Source organism: Dasypus novemcinctus, chromosome 14 (genome assembly GCF_030445035.2).
Source record: "Dasypus novemcinctus isolate mDasNov1 chromosome 14, mDasNov1.1.hap2, whole genome shotgun sequence".
In the NCBI taxonomy this organism is placed as follows: domain Eukaryota; kingdom Metazoa; phylum Chordata; class Mammalia; order Cingulata; family Dasypodidae; genus Dasypus; species Dasypus novemcinctus.
In genome coordinates, this window is record NC_080686.1 from 8,627,863 (window position 1) to 8,650,902 (window position 23,040).

The following is a 23,040-nucleotide window of genomic DNA, read 5'->3' on the forward strand; positions in this document are numbered from 1 at the left end:
GTAATTATATAAAATTATATTAATTATATTTATATTTAACAGTAATTGAATATAAATGTTCCTTTTAAATAATTAAAATTTTAAGTGGATTGAAAAAGAAATATATCTATACAGATATATAGATCTGAGAAACTCATCTAAGATATATAGCAAAATTGACAGTAAAAGGTACAAAAAAATACCATGTAATCACTTTTGAAATAGACTGTTCATGAGGCCCTAACTGCCCATCAGGTTAAGGAAAGACACGTGGTTATATCATCTCACTGCCAGTTAGGACATGGATGAGATGGCCCTGACTATAAGCATGATAAGTCTCATGGGGAGGATGCTTCCCATTGCCTATACTCTCATCTTATTCCCATTAAAAAGAATGTTTAGAGATGGAGCCAAGGACTCTGGAACCCCTTGAGGGTCCTAAGTCCTATATACCCATTAGGATGGACAGGGATACGGGGAAAGCAAACCTTCAGGGATCTCTTTGATACAGGTGTCTAAGTTGCAAAAACCCCAGGCTTCTGCACAGAAATTAATACAGTGGATGACAAAAGTCATTCCTATTGATGGCTTCTTTCATGGAGGAAACTGCAAAATGTATAGATGAGTTTTATCATAGACAAAAATTGTCTTAACACATATTCTGGATATGGGACAGCAATTCTCTTGCATAAGGTGGCAGCTGTAACCACTGTTGCAGGTGTGGAGAAACACCTGCACAAAGTGGTTAAGATATCCAATTGGACCTTCATCAAATCTAGAAACCTCGTTTATAGCACAAGTGACCCAGCAAAGGGCACACTCGCACACACCTGCAATGGAGAGAGAGGACACTGGAACAGATAGTTCAAAAAATAACTTCATTCTCCATGTCTGATACATTTTGCTTTATTAAATAGTTTTGTTTACTTCTTTCATAACTTTCAATGGCAATATTAAATGGTATTTTAAAAAATGGTATTTAACATACAATTTTACTTCTAAAATGTGTATTTATCTACATTTAGTTTTATCCTTGCCATGATCATGTATAATACTAAGAAAATAGTTAAAATTAATGATTTTGTGTTCTAAATGTTTGAGTTAACAGTCAAGTTATTTTCTGGTTTATTGCAATCTTAGTGTTTAGAATTGCATAGAAACAAACACAGAATGTGGGCAACATATTAGGTTTTCACAAAGAATTGTTGCATACATATATAAAAATAGTAATCTATTGAATTAATCTCATTTTCATATTACATAAAAAATTCATCATTCAGGATACCCATGTCACTTCACAATTCCACACTTTCTTACATAATTTTAATAGTAAGTTCTCCTTAAATTTCTTGACTCTCTACTGAATTGTGTGCTAAATGTCCATATAAAGTATTTTATGTTCCACTTTGAATTTTCTGATGTGAAATCCAGCTGAAGATTTTCCTAATTTGACTTTAGGAATGTTGTTTCCTCAGCATAAAAGTATTAATGCTAAGGAATGATTAATCACTGAAGACATGTCTTCATCCATGACACTGAAGAGTTTCATATTCTGTGCATTCTCACTTGCCCTACAATTGATGTTATACAAATAAATGATTTTGTGTGATTTTTCATGAATAACATCTCCTGCATGAATTATCTGGCATTCTCTCAAGGGGCTTCATTGTCTGTTAAAGACTTGTCTCACTATAAGAAGGAACAGTAGATGAAGACTCAACATTCCTTATATTTATATTGAGTTCTTTCATGGTGTATATTATCAGACTACCTAGTAAGGTTTTTGCTACATAGGTGACATATTTATTCTCTCCAGTATGAACTGGCTTAAATTGATGAATTAGTCAGGATGACTAAAGGCTCTATCAGATCGACTCCAGTTTTTCACCAGTGTGTGAGTTCTCCAGTATGTTTAAAGGTTAAGTCAAGGGCTGAAATCTCTGCCATATTCAAAACATTTATGTGTTCTCTCATATAATCTAAGGCCAGAACATTGACTGAAGACTTTCACATATATGGCATTCATAGAGTTTCTCTCTAGTTTGAGTTCACTATTATTGTATAAGTTTACAAAATAAACTAAGATTTCCCCAAACAATATTCTTATGGTATCTCTCAGTGTGAGTTTTCTTGTTGTCTCAGAATAGAACACTGAGTGAAGGATTTCCCCCATAGGAAACTGACTAAGTTTCTCTCCACTGTGAGTCCTCTCACATCATCTAAGGTTTGAAAAACAGATAAAATATTTCCCACATATATGACATTCATATGGTTTTTCTCCATTGTAAGTTCTCTCAAGTCATCTCAGGACAGAATACTGAGTGAAGACTTTCCCACATAGATGACATTTATACAGTTTCTCCCCAGTGTGAGCCCTCTCGTGATATTTAAGGCTAGAATAATGAGGGAAGGACTTCCCATGAATGACATTCATAGGGTTTCTTTACAGTGTGAGTTCTTTCATGTTGTCTAAGGGAGAACAAGTGAAGGCTTTCCATGTAGAAGACATTCTTAAAGACTTTTTACAGTGTGAGTTCTCTTATGTTGTCTCAGGCTAGAAGAATGAGTGAAGGATTTCCTACATAGATGACACTCATAGGGTTTCTCTCCAGTGTGAATCCTTCCATGTCCTCTAAGGGTAGAAGAATGGCTAAAAGCTTTCCCACATATAAGGCATTTATAAGGTTTCTCCCCAGTGTGAGTCCTCTCATGATATTTAAAGTTAGAATAATGGGTGAAGGATTTTCCACATGAATGACATTCATAGGGTTTCTCACCAGAATGAGTCCTCTCATGACATCTAAGGCTAGAATAATGTGTGAAAGATTTTCCACATGAATCACATTCATAGGGTTTCTTTCCAGTATGAGTTATCTCATGTTGTTTAAGGCCAGAACACCAAGTGAAGGCTTTCCCACACAAATGGCATTCATAAGGTTTCTCTCCAGTGTGAGTTCGCTCATGTTGTCTCAGGATAGAAGAATGAGCGAAAGATTTCCTACATAGGTGACATTCATAAGGTTTCGCTCCTGTGTGAGTTTTCTCATGTTCTCTCAGGGTAGAACTTCGAATGAAGGCTTTCCCACATAGATGACATTCATAAGGTTTCTCTCCAGTGTGAGTTTGCTCATGTTTTCTCAGGGCAGAAGAATAAGTGAAGGATTTCCCACATTGATGACATTCATAAGGTTTCGCTCCTGTGTGGATTCTCTCATGTTCTCTCAGGGTGAAACTTCGAAAAAAGGCTTTCCCACAGAGATGACATTCATAGGGTTTCTCTCCAGTGTGAGTCCTCTCATGTCGTCTCAGGACAGAATATTGAGTGTAGGCTTTCCTACATAGGTGGCATTCATATGGTTTCTCCCTGATGTGAGTTCCATTGCACTGTGTAAGGCAAGAGCTTTGGATAAATGATTTCTCTATCAGATGACAATCATGTGATTTACATCTATTTTGTTTAAAAGATGACTGATCACTGAGGGTTTTTCCAAATAGGTTCCTGAAATAAGGTTTCCTTTCCTTATGAGTTAACACATGTTGAGTCACTCTGGAATTGTGAGTAGAGTCTTCAGGCAAATCATTACATGTAATGCCATTCTTTTGAGTATGAAATTTCTGCTTCTAGGAGGTGATGAGAGACCATAAGAGGTTTTTCAATATCCATTCATATACATATGAAATCTAGACAAATCATTCAGTGACAGTCTCCAATCAAAATCTTTCCCATGGCAGTTAACTATATTTCCTTTCATGAACAGAGGTCTTCTCTTTTGTAGCACCCCAACTATGTCAATTTTGAAGACCTTATAATGTTTCAAAGATTAGGAACCTATGTTTATGCAATTATCTTTTTATAAATCATAGGTTATACTTTTTTGTTCAAGTTAATTTTTCCACAAATGCAAACTACTGCAAACTTTTTCTGGATTAGCACTTAAAACCAACTTACTTTCACTTAAATGATTGTACTGAATTTCTAATTAATTCCCTTAAATGGTATCTATTAATATGTGGAAGACAATGGTTCACGCCCACGAAGCTTACCAATGACATGATGGTGGATGTGTCTTTACTGCAGATATATTGTATGGATAACATTTCTGGTTTCCTAAGACCACTTTCCATGCCTAAAAAAAATGTAAATAAACAGTTCATTGCTAAAAGAGCATTAGGGAAATGAAAATGTTGTAAGGCCTATAATTTTTCATATATAACACTTATTTGGGAAAGAATATCAAATTAATGAATACTCTAGGTCATAGAAGACTTTATACAACATTGACAATTTAAAAAGATTTTCAATATTAAAATATGAGAAAAATTTTTAGAGATAATGTTGGGGTGATAAAGAGAAGGAAAACCACCAAAAAGTAGGAACAGGAAAGGGTCATTAAATGAAAGTTTAAATACAATATATAAATTGCCATTTTTTCAAAGCCATAGACATTTGAATACAAATAGATAAGTAAAAAGAATAATGAACATACTTGAAGAAAATTTTCCCAATAACAACATTTACATTTCAGAAAATGTACCTCTCTTAAGGAAATCTTCGGTTAATATTTTCAAGTAACTATTAACCTACTTATCTGACTTCTCCTTGCTATGAATCACAGTTTCCTAGAACTCACCTGAATGCTGGTTCTGGAAAAATCCAATTCCTTCTATCCACAGTTCCTCTCCTTGGTCAAACTGGGAATGTATATCTGATTTGCAGACCTGATGTCCTGATTGTGGGGAAAATAGATGGAATTTTAAGTTCTGTGCAGTTAACAGTGTATTATCATAAAGTCCAGGGAAGGTGATTGCTTTGGTTTCCCAGACAGAATAAGTAAATACAATAATATAGCTTGGCTTAAACAACAGAATTTTATTAGCTTACAGTTTTTTTGTTTCTTTTTAAATTAATTTAGTGAAGTATATCATTCATACATAAACATACATAAACAATAAGTGTATGATAGTTGTGAACTTATAAAACAAACATATATAACATCATACAGGACTCTCATAACTCACCCTACCACCAGTAACTTGCATTGTTGTTAAACCTTTTTAACTGATTAAAGAGCATTGTCAAAATATTACTACTAAACAAAGTATTTTTCTCCCAACCAATCCTATTATTATCTTTGTATTATTTATATATGAACATACATAAACAATTAAGTGTATAGTAAAAGTTGTGAACTTACAAGGCAAACATGCATAACATCATACTGGGGTCCCATACATCAAACCTCCACCAACATCTTGCATTGTCGTGAGACATTTCTTACAAATTACGAAAGAATATTGTCAAAATCTTACTACTAATCATAGTCCTTATCTTACATTTGGTGTGTTTTTCCCCCAACCCACCCTATTATTATTTTTTAAATATATTTTTTATGACAGAAGTTGTAAACTTATAAAACAATCATGCACATGTGCAGAATTCCCAAACTCCCTTCCATCAACACACCACACTGTGGTGGAACATTTGCTACAAATAAGATGATATTGTCTGATTGTTACCATGTCCACAGTGTGCATCTGGCTCACATTTTCCATACTGTCTCAGTATCAACACAGTACATCTTTGGCATAGATGCGAGAATATTATATTATTGCTGCTAACCATAGTCCATAGTTCACTCCAGCTGTATTTTTCCCAGCCAGGAAAAACCAGGCTGCACTTTCTGCTCTTAGCTTGGAAATCATCTCACCTAAATTTCCAAGTTCATCACTCTCAAGGTCTGCCTTCCATCTGACATCAGAACTCAATTTTGCTAAGTTCTCTGGCACTTGAAAACAAGGACTACTTTTCTTATAGTTTCCTGTCAGACAGTCACCATTTCCTTCTAAGTTCTCATTGGAAGTAACTTTAGCATGACTATTTCTGCCAATGTCTCTTCAAAGCAATCCAGGACTTTCTATCAAGTGCCTCACAATTCTTCCATCTTTTACCCATTACTCAATTGCATAGTCATTCCCACATTTTTGATATTTGCAATAGCAGGACTCTATTCTCCTGGTACTAAAATTTGTTTTAGGTTCTTAAGCTGCATAACCAAATACCAGGAAATGGGTTGGCTGAAACAATGGAAATTTATTAGTTTATGGTTTTGAGGCTGGGAAAATGTCAAAACAAGGCATCATCAAGGCAATACTCTCTCCTTAACACTGAGGCACTTTGGAGCTGGCTGCTGGCAACCCTTGGTTCTTATCACATGGCAAGATACATGATGGGATCTTCTGGGTTTTCTTCTTTTCTGGGCTTTATACGTTTCAGATTTTTCTTAAGGTTTTCTCTCTCTGCCTGAATTTGCTTCTCTTGTAAAGGACTCTTGTAATAGAATTAAGGCCCATCCTGATTGAGGTGGGACATACCTTAAATGATGTAATCACAACAAAAGGTCCAGCATCCACAGGAATAAAGTAGATTTTAGAACATGTTTTTCTACAGTGCATATAGCTTCAAACCACTACAGTGACCAAAGAAGAATAAGGTCATCCAAGGGAAAGGTAACCAGAACACAGAATGCTGGTAATTCCTCACCATCAGTGTGTTAACACTTGACCTTCTGCCCAAATACAGTGAGGACCTCTGGTTGTGCAGAACCCTTTGTATTTTCATGCAAGGAAAAATTCTAAGTATCCCCAATTTGTCCCCAATATTTAATTATTTTCTAAAAATAATCCAAAAACATAGGTTCCCCCAGAACAGTTTTTTTTTAAAGATTTATTTTATATCTGTCCCCTTCCGCCTCCCCTCTCCGCCCCCCCCCCCCAGTTGTCTACTCTTGTGTCCATTTGCTTTGTATTCTTTTGTGTCCGCCTGCATTCTCGGCGGCACTGGGAATATGTGTCTCATTTTTGTTGGGTCATCTTGCTGTGTCACCTCTCTGTGTGCAGTGCCACTCTGGGCGGGCTGTGCTTTTCATGTGGGTGGCTCTCCTTGTGGGGCGGCTCTCCTTGCGGGGCACACTCCTTGTGCATGGGGCATCCCAATGTGGAGGCCATCTCTGCATGGCATGGTACTCCTTATGCATGGCAGCACTGTGCATGGGCCAGCTCACCACACAGGCCAGGAGGCCCTGGCTTTGAACCCTGGACCTCCTATATGGTAGGCACACCGTCTATCAGTTGAGACACATCCACTTCCCCCCCAGAATAGTTTTATGTGGAAAAGGATATTCCTGTTGTTTTTTCTTTGGTCTGAATCCACACCAATCCCCTAGAGCAGAATAATTATTATAGACTATTTAATCCACTTATTTATTCTTTCAAGAAATACCCATCTAATTCATAGCACTGTTCTGAGTGTTGAATATCGAGTAGGAAAAAACATAAAATTTGTGCTCAAGGACATTACATTCTAGTGTGGTGAAAAACTAGATGTAAGTAAGAAGTAATGAAATGAATTTCTTTTAGGTAGTTGTGCCTGTTATAAAATAATATAAATAAATTATGTATATGAATTTAAAAATAAAATATAAAATATACAACAACATGGACAAGTTGCTCTAGATACTTCTTAAGAAATGAGAGGAACTGATAGATAAATCTGAGAGACTTACCCACTGAGATCAGATGACTAATATTCTCCAGCATCACATCTCTAAACAACTTTCTCTGCGATGTTTCCAGCAGAGCCCACTCTTCCTGGGTGAAGTTTATAACTATATCTTTCAAGTTCACTAACTCCTGAAAACATCACAGACACAGCGTTCAGAGACAGTCATCGCTACCAATGACCAGAATAGGACGTTTGAGGACGCACTGAGAAAGTGGTGACTGTTGACTGAAACCGTAAATGGAGTTTGAGTTATGAGCGAGATCATTCTTAGTACTGCCCTTCACACACAGACCCACATACACATCCTGAATACTTAGAACTTCATATAAAAGACTATCACAGGACATGAAGTATGAGATAACCAGGAAATTTCCTAATAAACTGGCCATTATAACTTCCAGAAAGTGATATACAATGCACTTGAGCATTCATAACTAAACCACCCTTTTCCACATAATTTCATGAAAATTTAGACTCATCACTAGCATGGAATATCTATGAATTGCCATGTTTATACCATAACTAAGGTTAGATTATATCCCCAGATGAACTCAGTTTCCTCTCATCTATGAAACCATTTCATAACCTGTTATGAGTTTTGAAAGATCCAAAAAGCTTTGTGAAAAGAGCTTCCTATAAAAACATAAGGCACAGGCATATTATTCATTAAACTGCAAAGTCCAGCATTCTGCAGAATTAAAGACGTATCACACAGAACTTGGGATTATCACATTATGCCTCAGTCTCATCTCTACAAAACTCAGATGTTCATCATAACATAAATACAAGCAGTTCAGTAGCACACACTGCAGACTCCTGAAGCTGCTGTCCTGACCATTTCAGGGTATGAGACTTCCAAACTCAACTTTCGCTGGGATCTCCAAATAGCTATGTTCATTGTCTGTCTAGTATCTTCAAATCTTCTGTATGTTCAAGAGTACAAAGAAGCCTCAATCTCCATTCTGTTCTCTCCAATTCTCTGACAATTTCCACAGGCCCATAAATTTTAACCTACATATTATATTCCATTCTCCTGAATGCACACTAGAATTAAGAAAACAATATTCCTTATATTTACTTCCATTTATAATGTTTGAATAAAGGTTATCTATAAAATTGGAAATTGGGCAATTGAGGCCTAATGGGGAAGGAGAATTTTGGTTATTTTCAGAAATTTTCAAAATGGGCAAACATATATGAATACTTTAAGAATTTAAAAATTGGAAATAAATGATTCCCTTCTATTACCTAACCCTCACCTTACTCCTCTCAACAATGCACAGCCCTACACCCTAACACCTATAACATTGTACTGACTGAACTCATCTGCTGAAACATCAGCCACCCTACTGACTATAAAACTTGGGCTCTTACTCACTCTCTCATCTATGTTCACTCCTTGCCAAGGCCAAATGAAGAAATTAACATGATTGATGAATGCAATATTTCTCCATTGAGAAGCCTTAATGGAGTCTGGAACAAATATGTGTAATGTGGGAAAGAGATTATTTATTGATCAACCCCTAAACTACCATCATTATCCCAGAGGCCTGGATGAACTTAATTCCAGCTCAGATCCTTAAATATATCCTAAATGAGTTTAGAATACTCATGCCAATAGGAGAGACCTGCCCATCTGCTGACTACACATGGGTAATTTCAGTTCAAAGAAGAATTATCTACTCACCAGTGGTAGCATTGTCAATAGCTCAGCTGACAACAGTCTTCCCCTGGGTTTTCACTCAAAATCCGATAAACACTAGGTGAACAAAGTTGAGAATGGAGAAAGAAGCTATGAGATTCTGGTCTTGTCTGCACTTTCCAGACCTGACTGTCATGACTCCCAACCTTCCCCTGGAAGTAACCTTGGCCCAGTCAACAGGGACATGAAGTGTGACCAAGAGAAAGAGGGGAGCAGCCTTGTCTCCCAGGGTCAAGAGCAAGGTCTTGGCTCTTCTGGATAATAAAGAAGATATGAACACCTTCACTGAACTGATAAGAAGATAAAAGTCATTGCGTTCTATATATTCAGTAGTCCAAGGTGTCCAGAGATTTTCAATTCCCTCCCTGATTTTAAATATTGTGTCTGTGCCTACAGAGAAACCACTCTGGAATTTCTCAATTATGAGGATTTTGGCTTATGAAATTTCCATCCCAACCCTCTGGACTCTCACACCCTTCCTGCTTTACCTAGTACCTTCCCTTCTAAGTACACTTGCCCTAAGGCACCTTGGTTCTTCCACATGGGATGACTAACAGTATCAGTCTCTCAACACCGAGTTCTAGATCTCCACCCGCTGGATTTGGATATTACCTATGATACTGAAAAATGTATTTCATTATAGGGTTTATAAATTCAAGGACTTATTCCTTTGGAGACAATAGCTTCCATCATGCAAATCTAGTCCTGTAAATCCCCTGCATCAGAAGGTTGTAGAACTATGTGGATCATAATATGTCGAAATCCCCATAGACCCAGGAGGTTCAGATAATATAGAGCAAAGAATTTCTGAGAAAATCTATTCTCATTAGGATATTTTAGTAAAGTGACAGCTGACATCTTACCCTATATTAATTATCCTCAGCTCTAACAATCTTGCATTCCACAATTCAAAGATGTAAAGGGTCTTCTACACTGTAAATTCTCCCCCAAAACACCATTAATAAGTACAAACATTTTACAGATGAGTAACTGTATTATCAGAAACAGAAGTTAGATTAATTTACCCATTTGTACCTGACCCCAGAAAAACAATGGTTGTAATAAATGTGCTTGGAAATTTACATATTTGCTTATTTACTCCTTAAAGTAACTCTGATTACTAAGGCTAATTTACCTATTTAAAAAATGAAATAAACAGAGGCTCATAAATCTTTAGTTATGTTAAAAATTCCATGCCTTGAAAAAGACAGCCAGAATTTGAATTTTTTCTACTTGTCTCCCCAGTTCAAATTCCTTAAGACTTACACCTGGGTTTTGTTTTTTTTTTTTAATTTTTTTTTTAATTTTTAAAAAATATTACATTAAAAAAATATGAGGTCCCATTCAACCCCACCGCCCCCACCCCACCACTCCCCCCACAGCAACACTCTCTCCCATCATCATGACACATCCATTGCATTTGGTAAGTATATCTCTGGGCATCGCTGCACCTCATGGTCAATGGTCCACATCATAGCCCATACTCTCCCACGTTCCATCCAGTGGGCCCTGGGAGGATCTACAATGTCCGGTAATTGTCCCTGAAGCACCACCCAGGACAACTCCAAGTCTCGAAAACCCCTCCGCATCTCATCTCTTCCTCCCATTCCCCACACCCAGCAGCCACCATGGCCACTTTTCCCACACCAACGCTACATTTTCTCTGTGGACCTTGCATTGGTTATGTACACCTGGGTTGTACCAGGAATGCTACCTCTCGTTTTGATAATCAGGGTCCCTACCCTATTATTAAAATCTCTTCATATAGGTGGTTCACACAATTATGCCGCACTTTCCAGGTTCTCCTCCCACACAGGTAGCTTCACAGAATTGAATCCATTATCCAAACATCAGCTTCTAAGTCACCTGATATTTACCATCCAGTATAATCCAATTACTCATTTCGGGGAAGTGGACTTGGCCCAGTGGATAGGGTGTCCGTCTACCACATGGGAGGTCCACGTTTCAAACCCCAGGCCTCCTTGACCCGTGTGTAGTTGGCCCACATGCAGTGCTGATGTGCGCAAGGAGTGCCCTGCCACATGGGGGTGCCCCCCCGTGTAGGGGGGCCCCACACGCAAGGAGTGCACCCCAGGAATGGGCCACAAACACTGAGAGCTGATGCAGCAAAATGACGCAACCAAAAGAAACACAAATTCCCATGCAGCTGACAACAACAGAAGTGGACAAAAAGAAGAACACGCAGCAATGGACACAGAGAGCAGACAACTGGGGCGGAGCGTTGGGGGGGGAAGGGGAGAGAAATAAATAAAAATAAATCTTTTTAAAAAAATCCAGTTACTCATTTCAATAGAAACTTACTGAGAATATTTCTCATGTCCTTATGAGTATTCACCATTATTTGTCTCCAACAGGAGAGACTCCAACTACCTGCCTTGTCCATGACTACATGGACATAGAACATGACTAAGATGATCCAAATCTAAACAAGAGTTCCTTTCCTTCAGGTTACTCTTATAACTTGTCATTATACATTTATTTGTTTGTTTATGTGTCCCTACTATTGGAATAAGTATATAAAACCATTCCCTGAATATTTTAGGTAAATTTCCCTTTGAAAAATACTAATGAATTATTAATCCAGAGAAACTGTCCACAATAACCTAAGCTAACCTGACCATAGATGGCCTGGGCATAAATGCCTGCAGTCAAACACAACAACTGCATTCTGATTAACAAAAATCATTTTCAAAATAAATAAGTTATAGTATACACATTCCAACCATGGTTTGAGTGAAGAGGTCTGCCAAAGAGCTCCACCTGCTGGCATACAAAGAATGTGCATGCAAGGACTTCTGAAAGTAAATTAAAAAGGCTTTTTGAGGCCTTTATAAGCCTCCAACCACAAAGTCCTTGGAAACAGGTCTGCAACCCATTACTGGGTCCATGGCACTGATCTGTACAACTAAGCAGGGAAAATTCCAAAGACCTAGAACAACTTGAATCAGGAATCAAAGAACAGCATTCACACACAGTCACACACCACTGAATCCTACGCAAGCAAGAGAAACTGAGAATTGGAGTACAGATGCCTAGACATAAGCAAAAAATTACAAGTCATACTAAGAAAAAAGGAAGATATGGCTCAGGAAAATCAACAACCAAAAAAAGCCCCAATGGGACACAGTATTTGAGACAAAAAAATCAACAATGTTCATACAAACCTAAATCAAATCAAGAATTTGAAAGACAATATGGCTAAAGAAATAAAGGGCATCAATAAGAAACTGGGCAGGGAAGTGGATTTAGCTCAACTGATGGAGCGTCTGCCTACCACATGGGAGGTCCAAGGTTCAAACCCAGGGCCTCCTGACCCATGTGGTGAGCTGGCCCATGCGCAGAACTGATGCATGCAAGGAGTGCCGTGCCACACAAGGGTGTCTCCCGTGTAGGGGAGCCCCACACACAAGGAGTGCACCCTGTAAGGAGAGCCACCCCACGTGAAAAAAGCACAGCCTGCCCAGGCGTGGCACCACACACATGAAGAGCTGACACAGCAAGATGATGCAACAAAAAGAGACAGATTCCTGGTGCCACTGACAAGACTGCAAGAAGACACAGAAGAACACACAGTGAATGGACACAGAGAACAGACAACTGGGGGGGAGGGGAGAGAAACAAAAGTAAATAAATCTTAAGAAATTGGGCAAACACAAAGAATATAAAAACTTGAACAGAAAAAATAACAGCTTATGCAAAGAAAGACACATTAGGTGAGATAAAAAACATATTAGAGGCATAAATGGCAGAAGAATCAGTGATATAGGAGACAGAGCAGCTGAAATTGAAAAGACAGTAGAATAAAGAAAATAATGGCAAAAATTGAGCAGGGGAATAGAGAGTTGAATGATAGCATGAAGTTCAACAACACACGAATTTATGGGAGATGCAGAAGGAAAAGAGAAGGCAAAGGGGATGGAAAACATATTTGAGGAAATAATGGCTGAAAATTTCCCAGCTCTCATGAAAGAAATGAATTTACATGTCCAAGAAGCACAGTGTACTCCATCAAAACAAATCTGAATAGACCCACTCCAAGACATACTACTCAGACTGTCAAATGCCAAAGTTAAGGAGAAAATGCTGAAAGCAGCAAGGGAGAAGTAAAACAAGAGGAGCAAGTGCCAGATAAGCTTTCAAAAACCTATTTAACCAATAGAGCTGGTGCAGCTCAGTGGAGGAATTCCTGCCTTGCAAATAGAAGGTCCCTAGTTCAAGTCCAGACCCTCCTAAAAGAAGGGATCCAGGGAGTGATCCACTGAATTACCAGGCACACAGCACATTATGATAGGTACCGTATAGACTGAGATTCTGTTGTTTTGTTTTAGGTATTTTTGGACCTGCTATTTTAAAATTTTTTATGGATTCTCTTTTTTTTCCCCTTTTTCTTTTTCCTTCATTTCACTCATTAGAAACACACAAATGTATGCATTTTAGGCATCCAAGATGAAGAAGAGAAGGGAAAGAGGGCAGAAGGGGTATTGGAGGAAATAATGCCAGAAAACTTCCCAACTCTATTGAGGGACATGGACATATATGTCCAGGAAGTGCAGCACACCCCAAACAGAATAAATCCTATCAGGCCTACCCCAAGATATGTACTTATCAAACCGTCCAATACTCAAGACAAGGAGAGAATACTGAAAGTAGTAAGAGAAAAAAAGATTCATCACATACAAGGGAAGCTCAATATGATTAAGTGTTGATTTCTCATTTCAAACCACGGAAGCAAGAAGGCAGCGGTATGGCATAGTTAAGGTGTGAAAAAAGAAGAACTTCCAGACAAGAATTCTCTATCCAGGAAAATGGGCATTCAAAAATGAGGGCAAGATAAAAATATTCACAGATCAACAGAAATTAAGAGAGTTTGTCAATAACAAATCTGCCCTTCAAGAAATACTTAATGGAGTTCTGCAGATTAAGGAAAAAACAGGAGACAGAGAGTTGGAAGACAGTGTAAGAATAACTAAAAAGATAAAAAGAGAAATAAAGTCAACATATGGCATACATAAACCTGAAGAAAAATAAGACTAATGTAAGTAATTCCTTGACAGTAACAAAACTGAATGTTAATGGCTTAAACTCTCCAATCAAGAGATACAGATTGGCAGAACAGATAAGGAAATATGAACCATTTATATGCTGTTTACAAGAAACTCACCTTATACCCAGAGACACAAAGAAGCTGAAAGTGAACGGTTAGAAACAATTTTACATGCAAACAAAGTCAAAAAAGGGCAGGAGTATCTATACTACTATCAGACAAAATAGACTTTAAATACAAAAGTATTTTAAGAAACAAAGAAGGATACTATATTTTAATAAAAGGGGTAATCTATCAAGAAGAACAATCATAAACATTTATGCACCTCCCAGGCACCTCAAAATACATGAGGAAAACATTGGAAAACTAAATGGAGAAATTGAGGCCTCTACAATTACAGTGGGAGACTTTAATACACCATTATCACTAATAGACAAACCATTTTGGCAGAAGATCCATAAAGAAACAAAGAGCTTGAATAATATCTTAGAGGCCCTAGACCTAATAGACATATACAGAACACTACACCCAAATGCAGTGGGACATATATTCTTCTTGAATGCATATGGATCATTCTCCAGAATAGACCACATACTACGCAACAGAACAACTCAAAGAATTTGGAAAGTTTGAAATTATACAAAATAATTTCTCTGACCAAAATAGAATGAAGCTGGAAATCAGTAAGGGATAGACAACCAGATTAGGCACAAAGATAAGGAAGTTAAACAACACACTCTTAGACAATTAGTGTGTCAAGGAGGAAATTGTAAAAGAAATCATTAATTACTTTGAAACACATGAAAATGACAGGACAACATATCAGAACCTATGGGATGCAGCAAAAGCAGTGCTGAGAGGGAAATTTATAGCCATATATGCCTAAATTAAAAAAGAAGCACTAAAATCAAAGACCTAATTGCACACCTGGAGGAATTAGAAAAAGAACAACAAACTAATCACAAAGCAAGAAAAAATGAGGAAATAACAAAGACAGAGCAGAGCTAAATAAAACTGAAAGTAAGAAAGCAGTAGAAAAAATTAACAAAACCAAAAATTGGTTCTTTGAGATGATTGATAAAATTGACAAATCCTTAGCTAGACTAATAAAGAAAAAAGAAAGAAGATGCAAATACATAAAATAAGAAATGAGGAAGGAGATATTACCACTGACCCCACAGAAATAAAGAGCATCATAAGAGGATACTTTGAAAAATTGTATACCAACAAGATGTATAACAGATGAAATGGATTGATGAAAGAAAAAAATTGTCTTTACATTGCTGAAAGAAAAAGTTGATGGATCACAAGAAATGGATCACAAGAAAAGACAAGAATTAGACATCAAAAGTCTCCCTTCTAAGAAGAACCCCGGACCAGATGGATTTACAGGTGAATTCTACCAAACATTCCAGAAAGAACTAACCCCAAATCTGCTTAAACTCTTCCAAAAAATGTAAGTGGAGGTAATACTGCTTAACTCATTCTATCATACCAACATCACCCTAATACCAAAGCCAAATAAAGATACCAGAAGAAAAGAAAACTACAGACCAATCACTTGATGAACCTGGATGCAAAAATCTTCAACAAAATACTTGCTAATCATATTCAACAACACATCAAACAAATTATACATTATGACCAAGTGAGTTTCACCCCTAGTAAGGAAGAAGGGTTCTACATAAGAAAATCAATGTAATACATCACATTAACAGGTCAAAAGAAAAAATTTACATGATCATCTCTATTGGTGCAGAAAAAGTATTCAACAAAATACAGCATCCTTTCCTGACAAAAACATTTCAAAAGATAGCATTCAAAAAAACACTTCCTCAACATGATAAAGATATATATGAAAAACCCACAATTAACATTTAATGGTGAAATCCTAAAAGCTTTCCCTCTAAGATCAGGAACAAGACAAGGATGCCCACTATAACCAATCTTATTTAACATTGTGTTAGAAGTACTTGCTAGAGCATTTAGGGGAAAAAAAGATATAAAAGGCATCCAAATTTGAAAGGAAAAAGTAAACATTTCACTATTTGCAGATGACATGAGGCTATATATAGAAAACCCTGAGAAATCTACAACAAAGCTTCTAGAGGTGATAAATGAGGTCAATAAAGTGTCAGGATATAATATCAATGCACAAATTTATCAGTAGCATTTCTGTGACCCTATAATGAGCAATCTGAGAAAGAAATCTAGAAAAAGCTTCCATTTACAATAGTAACCAAAATAATCAAATACCTAGGAATAAACCTAACTAAAGATGTAAAGGACTTGTATGCAGAAAACTATACAACATTGTTAAAGGAAATTAAAGAAGACCTAAATAAAATGGAAGAATATTCCCTATTCACAGATTGGAAGACTAAACATCACTAAGATGTCTATCTTACCCATACTGATTTACAGATTTAACACAATCCCAATAACAATTATCACAGCTAAACAGGAAAAGCTGAATTGGAAAAGCTAACTATGAAATTTATTTGGAAGGGCAAGGAGCCCCAAATAGTTAAAGACATACTGAAAAAGAAAAATGAAATCAGAGGAATCACACTACCTGACTTTAAAACATACTATGAAGTTACAGTGATCAAAATGGTATGGTATTGACGAAAGCAACCAAATTGATATTCTGGTACAGATCCTTACATGTGCAGGCAACTGAAATTTGACATGGCCACCATGCCCACTCAGCTAGGAGAGAGAGGCCTCTTTCAATGGTGCATAGAGAATTGGATATCCAGATCCAAAAAAAAATGAGAACCACCATCCCAAACCCTATACAAAAATTAACTCAAGGGAGGCAGGGCAAGATGGGGTCTGAGTGAGTACACCCCCATAATCTCTCCTGCAAAGGACTGGCTGAGTGGGGTCAGAACCTTGCTGGAGCAGGCTCTTTCGAGAACCTACAAAGCAGGAGATGTCTGGATGTCGATCTGGAGAGACTGCGACAAAAGTAGTGCTCAATCAAGGTAAAATTGCAGGTTTCTAACACTGAAGTTGGAAATTCTAGGAAGGTAAAACCCTTTCCCCTAGGGCTGAGGACTGCAGCATTCCATGAAAACTGCTGGACGTGTAGCAGAGTTCCTAAGCCCCATATTCCCCAAACATGTGATCCCCAAGCCCGTGTTCCCTGAACCCCTGTAACCCACATTCCACAGACCCATATACTGGAATTTGCAATATCTCAGGCTTCCATTTCCCGAATCCAGCACTCCCCAAAACCCATGATTCCTCTAGCCCTCTGGTCTCAGACTAACTCCGGGAGTGGGAGGGTTTTGGTGGGAGGTGCAGAGGAGCCTGAGGAGTGCAGGATCAATTTTCTGGTCCCACCCCTCCTTTTTCTTTTGAGCTTGGAGGAGCATATCACCTAGCTTGGGAGAGCTTAGGAAGAAAGGAGGCGAATCTGGTGAGAAAGCCTGATTTATCTAAACGCCCTGGGATAGGAAACTTGGTCTGGGAGAAGATGGAGTCAAAAAATTAGCCCTCCTGTAGCACATCTAAGGGAGAGGGACAGTAGGATTGCTTTGCAGGCTTCCAATAGCATATTTAGGGTTCCTGGCAAGGGGTGGGTGCTCTCTTTCAAGAAATTAAGAGTCATTATTTTCTGTGGTGAGTTGGTTCACCAGGGACCCATTTGAACCTCCTATGGGATCTTCCTGCTGCCCTGGGACAAGAGGGAAGTGAGGAAGGGGGAAAGAGGGAAGGTCAGACTCCTAAGCAGTTTATTCCATTGCAAAGAGGATTTCTTGCTTGAGGCCTTGTCTGGTCTTTTTTGTTGGTTTCCTTGTTTTTCCTTCCTCTTTATCCTTCCACAACCCTTTTATCTTTTTTCTTTTTCTTTTCCTTACTTTGCCCCCCTTTTTTACTTTTTTCTTCTTTCTTTTTTTATATTAGGTGCTGCAGGCAGCATTTCTTATTTGCTGTATTTCCTCATCTTCATTGTCCTCTTTTCTGTGTGTACTAATTTTGGCTACAAATGCTATCCCTTTTCCTTTACATCTTTCTATCCACCATCACTTATTGTTTCTCTTACATTCCACCTCTTTGTTTAGCGCCCAATTTTTCTGACTTTTTATTTCTAATACCGCTATTCTATCCTCTTTTATTCACTCTTTATATTATTGTCCTTTCTTTTCTCTTTCCCTCTCTCCTGACCACATTGGCCTTTTAATTCATACTATATTCCTCCCCATATTCAGTTTACTATCTCATTATAGGTACTCCACTTTTCTTACTGTTATAAATCTACACAGCTTACATGAGTTGAATATACATCCTCCTCGACTTCACATGGTTCTTCTGCTAACATTTACTATCAATACTACTACTATATCTTTTCTTTTCTTACCCCCTTTGCTTTCTCTGATCCTAATATTTTCCTTCAAGGGAACTTAGGCAACAACATGGAAATAGAATTAGAAGAAAAAGTGACAAAGAGAAGACTTAATACACAAACAAAAACAACTAATTAGGCCCTGAGACTAGAAGAAGGTAATCAACTGAACAAAACCATCAAGATAAAATGATGACCAGACATCAACAAAAAGCCACAAACCATACCAATAAATAGGAAAACACGGCCCAATCCAATGAAAAAACTAAAAACCAGGAAGAGGAGTGGAACATCGAGCAACTAATCAAAGCTCTCAAAACATATATCAAGGACCAATTTAATGAAGTGAAGAAAGAGATTAAGGATATTAAGAAAACATATAAAGAGCATACAGAATAAATTGTAATCATACACAAAAACATAATGGATATGATGGTGATGAACTGCACAATTCAAGAAATCAAAAATATACTCTCAGCAAATAAGAGCAGATTTGAAGAGGCAGAGGGAAGAATTAGTGATGTGGAAGACAGTACATCAGAAAACAAACAGAGAATAGAACTGATTGATAGAAAAAATCCAGCAGGGACTTAGGGACATGAATGACAATGCAAAATGCACAAACATACGCATTATAGACATCCCAGAAGAAGAAGAAAATGGAAAGGGAGCAGAAGGGATGTTGGAGGAAATAATGGCTGAAAATGAGGGAGATGCATGCACATGTCCAGGAAGCAGAATGTGCCTCAAACAGCATAAATCCCAACAGGCCTAGCCCAAGACATATACTTATCAAATTATCCAATGCTCAAGACAAAGGGAAAATACTAAAAGCATCAAGAGAAAAGAGAACCATCACATACAAGGGAGGCTCCATAAGATTAAGTGCTGATTTCTCATCTGAAACCATGGAGGCAAGAAGGCAGTGGTATGACATAGTCAAGGTACTAAAAGAAAAAAATTTCCAACCAAGAATATTCTATTCAGCAAAGCTAGCATTCAAAAATGATGGAGAGTTCAAAATACTGACAGATAAATAGAAACTAAGAGTGTATGCCAACAACAAACCTGCCCTTCAAGAAATACTAAAGGAAGCTCTGCAGGAGGAAAGAAAAAAAGAAAAGAGACAGAATTCAAGGAGAGTATAAGAACAACTAAAAAGACAAAAAGAGAAAAAAAATCAAACAAAATATGACAAACACAAATCCAAAGAAAATATGGCTAATATAAGTAATTCTTTGAAAGTAACAATACTGAATGTCAATGGATTAAACTCACCTCTTAAGAGACACAGACTGGAGGACTGGATAAGGAAATATGACCCATCTATATGCTGTCTACAAGAAACACATCTTAGACCCAGGGATTCAAGGAGATTGAAAGTGAAAGGCTTGAAAACAATCTTACAGGGAAACAATAACCAAAAAAGGGCAGGAGTAGATATATTAACATCGGACAAAATAGACTTTAAATGCAAAACTATTGTGAGACTAGGATGGACACTATATATTAGTGAAAGTAATAATCTTTCAAGAAGAAAGAACAACCATAAAAATTTATGCCCCTAACAATGGTGCAACCAAATACATGAAGCAAACACTGGAAAAACTAAGTGAAGGAACAGATGCCTCTACAATTATAGTGGGGTACTTTACTACACCACTACCACCATTGGACAGAACACCTCAAAAGAGAATCAATAAAGAAACAAAGACTTTGAACAATATATTAGAGGATCAGGACCTGACAGACATATACCAAACACTACACCCAAATACAGCAGGGTATACATTCTTCTCAAGCACACCTGTATCACTCTCCAAGATAGGCCACATGCTAGGCCACAAAGAAAGTCTCAGTGAATTCAGAAAGATTGAAATCATAAATATAATTTCTCTGACCACAGTGGAATGAAGCTGGAAATCTGCAGGGGCCAGAGATCCAGATGTGGCACCAAGATATGGAGTTAAACAATACACTCTTAGGAAAACAGTGGGTCAAGGAGGAAATCTAAAAAAAATCAGTAACTACATTGAAACTAATGAAAATGATAACAGAATATATCAAAACTTATGGGATGCAGCAAAACCCATACTGAGAGGGAAATTTATAGCCATAAATTCATACATCAAAACAGAAGAAGAGGTTAAATTGAAGAACCACACACTTGGAGGAATTAGTAAAAAAAACAACAAACTAAACCCAAAGGAAGAAGGAAAGATTAACAAAGATCAGAGCAGAACTAAATGAAATAGAATAAATAGAAAAGAATAAACAAAACAAAGAGCTGGTTCTTTGAGAAGATCAATAAAATTGGCAAACCCTTAGCTAGACTAACAAAGAAAAAAGAGGGAAGATGCAAATACACAAAATAAGAAATGAGAAAGGGGATATCACCATTGACCCCACAGAAAAAAAGATTATCATAAGAGGATATTTTGAAAAACTATATTCCAACAAGAAGGACAATTTAGAGGAAATGGACAAATTCCTAAAATACAGAAGCAGCCAATATTAATGAAAGAAGAAATTGATGACCTCAACAAACCAACCACGAGATAGAATCAGTCATTAAAAATCTCCCAACTGCTTTGAGTGGAGCTAGGGATAAAAGGATGGGTAATATGGCCCAAGAAATTGGGGGAAGGGTGGGGGAACATATGAACATAGGAGATTGTCAGGTATGTGGTTGAGAGTATATTGTTGAGAAAACTTTTTCAAAAATATAATAAGGAAGGTTATCTGTTAAAGATGCTTAAAGGGGAGAAACTGACACAGGGTAGGCTTCTAGGGAGTGTGCAAGTGCTCATTTTCTAAAAGTGGGTTATATCATTGGATGGAGACCCATATAATGAGAGTGAAGGTATACCCACATCCTGGGGAGGACTGATGTTCTCAAATAGAGGAAATTGTATCTCTTGAGAGAAATGGTGGCTCCCAATGCATTAGGGCAGTTGAGCATGTCAAGCTTTCAATATTGTCGCAAGTATCTCTGAACATGGCCCTTCAAGCAATGAAAAGTGATTTTCACTGTGGGCCCTGAGGGGAGGGGGAAAGAGGTATTAAAGAGGTGGAATCAGTGTAACTGTGGGCAATGGAAGTGTTCCCCAAGATTATGCAAGGATGAATATAGGACATATTAAATTACACCAAAAATGTATAGGGGCCTATAGGCTAAAATGTAAATCATAATGTAAACCATAAGATAAGCAAACATTTAGAAAATTGTATAGTCTAAAATATAACCCACAATGTAAACCCAAGTGTAACCTTGTTTGAAAGCTATTGTCTCAATATCTGTACATCAGTTGCAGTAAATATAGTATGAACTTGTAAAAAGATTATTGCTGGGGAAGAGACAAAGTGTCTGAATATGTGGGAGTACCGTATATTGTACATATGAATTACTGTGGTCTAAAACTTTTGTGAAGACAAGCTTAATAATTAGAAATAAAAGAAAAAGAAAGGATGTAGACACTGAGAAAGAGATGGAAGAAGTTGTCTTGCCAATGTGCATATAGGACAACACATTGCAGTGAGGGAAGGCAAAACATCAAAAACAAAGTTTTTTCTTTTTTTAACTTTTTGATACCCCAATTTATTTATACTTTAATTTTTCTACATTAGTATGTATTCCATATCTAACCTCTAAAACCATCACTATATTCCATTTTACTATTAATGGAACCTGGCAATATATTGGGCTTCATTTTCAGGAAGGTTTTGGACCACAGAGGTGTTCGATGGTGGTGGGGGAAGAATACTGGTGTGGGTGTTATTGGTGGGGGGCGCGTGGTTGGGAGTTCTCCAGGGCATATGTGTGGGGTGCATAAAAATCTTTGGAAATTTTCATAGTGGTTAGTTGGGAACGATGGCTGGAAGAATGCTGAGTTCCTGGCCAGGGGAGCTCTGTCGCATTCCCTAATGGAACAGCAATAATCCCCCGAATGCAATGGCTAAGACCAATAAGGAGCCCTTGATGCTAATGACTATGCTTGTGGGCCTGTGGGCCTGAAATAAGAACTAGGCCTAGAGCTGCAGGGTGCCTAAGAGTTACCTCCTGAGAGCCTCCATATTGCTCAAATGTGGCCAGTCTTGAAGCCAAACTCAGCATGTAAATGCATTGCCTTCCCCTCAGCATGGGACATGACTCTGGGGATGAGCCTCCCTGGCACTGATTACTACCAGGTAGCAGCTGATGATGTGGCTGGAGAATGACCTTGAATAAAAAGGTCAACTCAGACCAGCAGAATATCTCAGCCTACATGTAATATCAGGAGTTAAAAATGCTTTTTGACCTTGAATAAAAGGCGAAAATGGAAAGGACCAATGAGTTTATATGGCTATGAGTCTCCAAAAATGAGCCAGGAGGTCATCAA

General features: G+C 37.6%; 1 protein-coding gene across 4 annotated transcripts in view; it reads right to left on the bottom strand.

Moving 5' to 3' along the window:
- Positions 1-869: 869 nt before the first annotated feature.
- The window catches only part of LOC101433889 (zinc finger protein 596-like), a 96,660-nt gene continuing 74,489 nt past the window's right edge, over positions 870-23,040 (bottom strand). For all 4 annotated transcript variants that reach the window (XM_058275506.1, XM_071207812.1, XM_071207811.1 and 1 more), the window contains 5 exons: positions 9,228-9,299; positions 7,542-7,668; positions 4,611-4,706; positions 4,024-4,106; positions 870-3,600 (listed from right to left, as the gene is read on the bottom strand). In XM_058275506.1, the coding sequence (XP_058131489.1) occupies positions 2,491-3,600; positions 4,024-4,106; positions 4,611-4,706; positions 7,542-7,668; positions 9,228-9,239 (1,428 nt within the window). In that variant the 5' untranslated portion in view covers positions 9,240-9,299 and the 3' untranslated portion in view covers positions 870-2,490. The remainder of the gene's footprint in view (positions 3,601-4,023; positions 4,107-4,610; positions 4,707-7,541; positions 7,669-9,227; positions 9,300-23,040) is intronic.